Genomic DNA, 4,577 nt, shown 5'->3' with positions numbered 1-4,577 from the left:
CTTGATAATATAAAAAATTAGGAATGGATTACCAATCACAAGATTTAAGTATTTTTAATGGAACCCAAACTTAACTATTAGTTTTAATATGGTATATATAAAAAAAGCCTTAAATAGCTTCAACGAACGCGTCAAAAACCCTAAATTTCAAACCAATTGATAACATCAAAAGGCTGCTAGAATATAAGTGCATGGTATAAAAGATCGAAATACTTAAATCTTTTGAACCATGCATCCAGTGTAAGCATACATATTTTATTGCAAATTGTAGACATATATGGGACATGATTTTACCACGCAAAGATTTTAACAGAAGATTGGACAACATTGGATTTCAATCACGACCATCAACTACTAACAGAAACATTCATTTGGTATAAAAATTAATACATTGGAAATCATCAAGGAAAACTAAACTTATTCGTGGAAACCGAATAAAAGAGAAAAGCACGTAACAAGCGAAAACAAGCAGCTGTTTTCCTTACATCACACAATTCTTAATAGAAAATCATACTTCAGAACATGCAAAATGACACTGTAATAAAACCATGATGGAGAGATATAAATATATTTAAGGACATTGGAAGTCTTTGGGAACCTTCTTTCCACAGACATTGATAAGCAAGCTTAGGGAAATTGGAATGTTAAGGTTGATGCCCAAGATGTTAGCTTTGATGGCAGTGCAAAGACAAATAGCAGCCTCGAGATCAAGAAGGCCTTGAATGACACTGCAGCAAGGTTTTACTGGGGGTGAGCCAATGGTGACGTTAAGTAATGAACCGAGCAAGTCAGCGCACACACCTAATTTAAGTGCATCCTTAGGGCACTTTCCACTGGAAGGGCTTGGTGTTGGGTTTGGGTTTGGGTTCGGGTTTGGGCGCTTTGGTTTAGGATTAGGAGAGGGGCAACCACCTCCACAAGCAGTGGCTAGGGAAAAGAAGAGAAGGTTGAATGCAAGAAAGAGAGCAAGAGATGTGGTTCTTTTGGGAGCCATTTCTCTCAAACGCTAATGGCTTTCTTTGAATTTAGTAGTTACAGTGCCTTCTAGCTTGCTAATAGAAGCTATAGAAGAGAGCACTTGTAGTGATGAAGGGATGTGCAATGAGGAGTAGGTTTTTATAGAGGTCAAGGAGATCCAGTCCGTTAATTTGATGTTGAGACAAAATAACAAGAGAAATGGAAGAAGCCCATGCACCCATGTGTGATCCTGGGATTTTAATTAGCTGGCAGCGGACAGGCAGAATTTTAGGCAAACTCTTGGATGCTTGTGTTGTATAGCTAGGGATTTGCAAATTGCCATGTTCCTTGGCCCTAGCATTATTACCATGGATCTATCTAGTTAGCCGAAATCTCGGTCATTCTGGTTTCATTAATCCTGTGCATCCACAGAATAAAGATGTTCTGGTTGTTTAAGTGTCTCGTGATGGAACAAAGTTCAGTCGCCATATGTCCCATATCAGAGTTGGTGGAGGTTTGGATTTTCTAAAAAAGAAAATGATTCATTTTCACTTCCTTTTTCGAAGACTGCTATTCTTTTCTACTTTCATTCTCATCATGAAGGGTGTTACATATCTCTTACGTAACCCCCCTTCTATATTAGGCCAGATCCTGCGCTGTCTGCTGCCAAGGACAAATCGGTTTTCATGATCTTAAGCGTTCCCCAATGGGCAATGGCCACCCTTCAAAACGCTCGCTCTTCACGATTGACTTTGTAATCTAATCCCTTACCGTTTTTCTTCACAAGCCGTATGGAATCACTATGAAAACAGCGAGGGTGCAAAATATAGCTCACAAGGTGAAGAGCAGACTTGAGAAAAATAAAATAAGCATGCAAGGAAACTAAAATTATTAGAGTTCCGTGGAAGTACTACCACTGACCCATATCAGGAGATCCATTGCAATCAAGCCATGCATAAATTTGCAGAGATAAACCTAGCACCTCAAGAAAATTATTTTTAGTGGTTTTTGTTAAACACGCCAAATAATGGATAGCCATAATTTCAATCACAGCTGGATTTTTCTATGGGTTTTTTTCCCCTTTTAATTAGAGTTCCAAATGTACTATTTATGAAAATAAAACTTGGATCTTGTCGATTTATATAAATTGTGTAGTAAGGAAACACACTTCCATCTTGGCAATTATTTGATTCATGTGGAAGTTGCTTGCTGGATGGAGTGTCACGGGCAACCCTAAAACCTACCATCTGGGGTCCACTGCGGATTTTGATGAAATTATGTCTGCTACAGCCGAAGAAAATATCAACTTCAGCCATTTTTACGATTTCTTAATCTTCCCTCCATTCATACCCTGTGGAGCCAGTTTTAGCTTTAGATCCACTAGCCTGTGTTAATTTGATTGCGATTTCTTAACCAAGTCAGCATCGATCCAATCTTGCAACCGATCCATGATCTTATTTTAATTATTGGTTTAATCACTAATCACAGATCGGTATATGATTCTAATTGGTTTTATCATGTCTAGTGAAGATGAATGCTTACGTGTTAATGATGTACATTTGGAAATTCTGTGCATACTACGAATTTATATCTGTGCATTTCCTCTGTTAGCGCGCAGGTCGACGGCCATTTGTCAATATTATGTATGTGAACTCTCTAGCCAACAGAAAATTAGGGCCTGATCCGTAAGAAAATTCTAACTTCTTCGATAGATTCCTGACAAGGGCAAGTGCAGAAGACTAAATACAAAACAAAACGATATTTGTTATTTGATTGAATCTACAACATCGTGGGTACGTTATAACTCTGATCAGAAATTTGAAAAAGAAAAAACAAGAAGAATTTTTCAATGATTTCATTTTTCAATGCTTCGCTAGCTAGCTAGTAGAGAAGCTTAAAAGGTTACTGCTTTGAAAGTCGTTGGCATTGGATCTCGTTCTTTGTCTGATCTCTTGCTTGGTCTTAGATAGCCTGGATATCATTGATTAGAGAATCCTTTGTGAAACATGCACGTAGCAATTTTTGACTTAATTGAATCTCTTCAATTAAAAAAAAAAAATTGTTTGACCAACAATTACCTTTCCTTTCATTATGGTAACTATACACATAGAATTTCACATATTAAAAATATACTAAGACTCATATCAAAATTACAATAATAACTTTGATTACAAGAAAAAATATTGAGGTTCTCTTCACGTATAAGAATCCTTTGATTAATAGTCAGATTTGAATTTTATTTTGAATGAAAAGATATTCGCAGGAGTTAAAAAGCTTTAATCGTGTGAGATATTAACTTGATTTGATTTGATGAAGAGTATTCATGCCTTGAAAGCTTTATTCATATGATGTATAATTATGACTTGACTTAATTTGATGAAGATGAAGAGTATTCACATCAGCTCATAAGCTTTTAACTATATAAAATCTTAACTTAATTTGATTTGATGAAGAAAATGATTTTGTTCCTTTACTTTCTTGATAAACTTGAATTTCTTTGAATGAACTTCCAAGTATTTATACTTGTTTTTCATTCTATACTTTTTTCTTCTTTTTTGTCTTTTATGCTCGTCTTTTGTATTATATGTTTTTTTTTTTAATTTTGTGGCCTTGTTGTCTATTTATAGATAGGCTAGGTGCAATTTACTTCAAATATTATTTATCTAAATAGTATTTTAGAAAAATTAGTTTGGAAATTATTTAAAATACCCTTAAGTAGAGGGACACTAAAGTAAGATGAACTAAATTTTTTAATTTAATTTGATTCCAAATCCAATAAATTTAATTATTTGTTTTTGTTATAAAAAGCTTGGGTCATGATGGACATGTAGAAATTTTAGTGTCTAGGAGGCTAATGCTACGCTAGGAAATTAAAGATCTAAATCCAAGATATATCCAACCCCTCACTCAACCCACGATTGCCCTTCTATATTGGTTTTGTGTTTTTCCTTATATTTTATGTATCAATATTTCATAAGAAGTGAGATGGGATCAGAGAAGGAAGAGAAAATTTAGTAAGTACCTATTAAAATTGAATTTTCTTCTTGAGCCACTCTCCTCAGTGATTGCGGGCTAGTGTTGTTGTCTAGCCATTTTTTCTATCGTCATGGACCCACATATACTGGGTCTACTTGTCAGAGCCTTCTAGTCTTTTCCTGGGTCAGATGCCAGTGGTCTGGTTCTCGGCTTCATGTGCTCTCCTAACTCCCTTTGTGTGGGCTCCTGAACTGCATCTTTTGTATCTCTCTCCGGCCCAATTATAAAAATGGAAAATCCAGTTTTCTGTACAATTAAAACGATCTACCTGTTGAGTCGCAAACCCTAGCACGAGGCCGCAGGATTATGTTCACGGGGTGCCTAAGCAAGCCACTAATCAATCTTGTGATCCGGAGAATGAAAAAATAAATACCTAAAAAACTAACTATGACAAAAACCCACCTGTATTTATCTTAGAATCTCTTACGTTGCCAGCTAAATTCACAGCCAGCCTTGCTCAATTCACATGCTCTCCTCTCTGGTTGTCGACATTTTGTTTTATGCGTACTGTTTTGTCTTATCAGTTGTAGCAACACCTTCCAAGGAGTCCATTCCACTCTATAAAACGCTCATGCACATTGTTA

At 35.9% G+C, this 4,577-nt stretch overlaps 1 protein-coding gene across 1 annotated transcript; it reads right to left on the bottom strand.

Annotated features, from left to right (window-relative positions):
- Positions 1-349: 349 nt before the first annotated feature.
- On the bottom strand, positions 350-1,228 carry LOC112327516 (14 kDa proline-rich protein DC2.15). The gene has a single exon (XM_024601105.2). It carries the CDS (start codon positions 992-994, stop codon positions 572-574), a length of 423 nt encoding a protein of 140 aa, XP_024456873.1. The 5' UTR covers positions 995-1,228; the 3' UTR covers positions 350-571.
- Positions 1,229-4,577: the final 3,349 nt, after the last annotated feature.

The sequence above is a fragment of the Populus trichocarpa genome, chromosome 1 (genome assembly GCF_000002775.5).
Source record: "Populus trichocarpa isolate Nisqually-1 chromosome 1, P.trichocarpa_v4.1, whole genome shotgun sequence".
Classification (NCBI taxonomy): domain Eukaryota; kingdom Viridiplantae; phylum Streptophyta; class Magnoliopsida; order Malpighiales; family Salicaceae; genus Populus; species Populus trichocarpa.
Note: the sequence above shows the minus strand (reverse complement) of the source record. Positions and strands in the feature narration are given on the sequence as shown.

Excerpts from the sequence above, each read along its gene's own strand:
- LOC112327516 (XM_024601105.2), bottom strand. The coding sequence starts at position 994 with ATGGCTCCCAAAAGAACCACATCTCTTGCTCTCTTTCTTGCATTCAAC.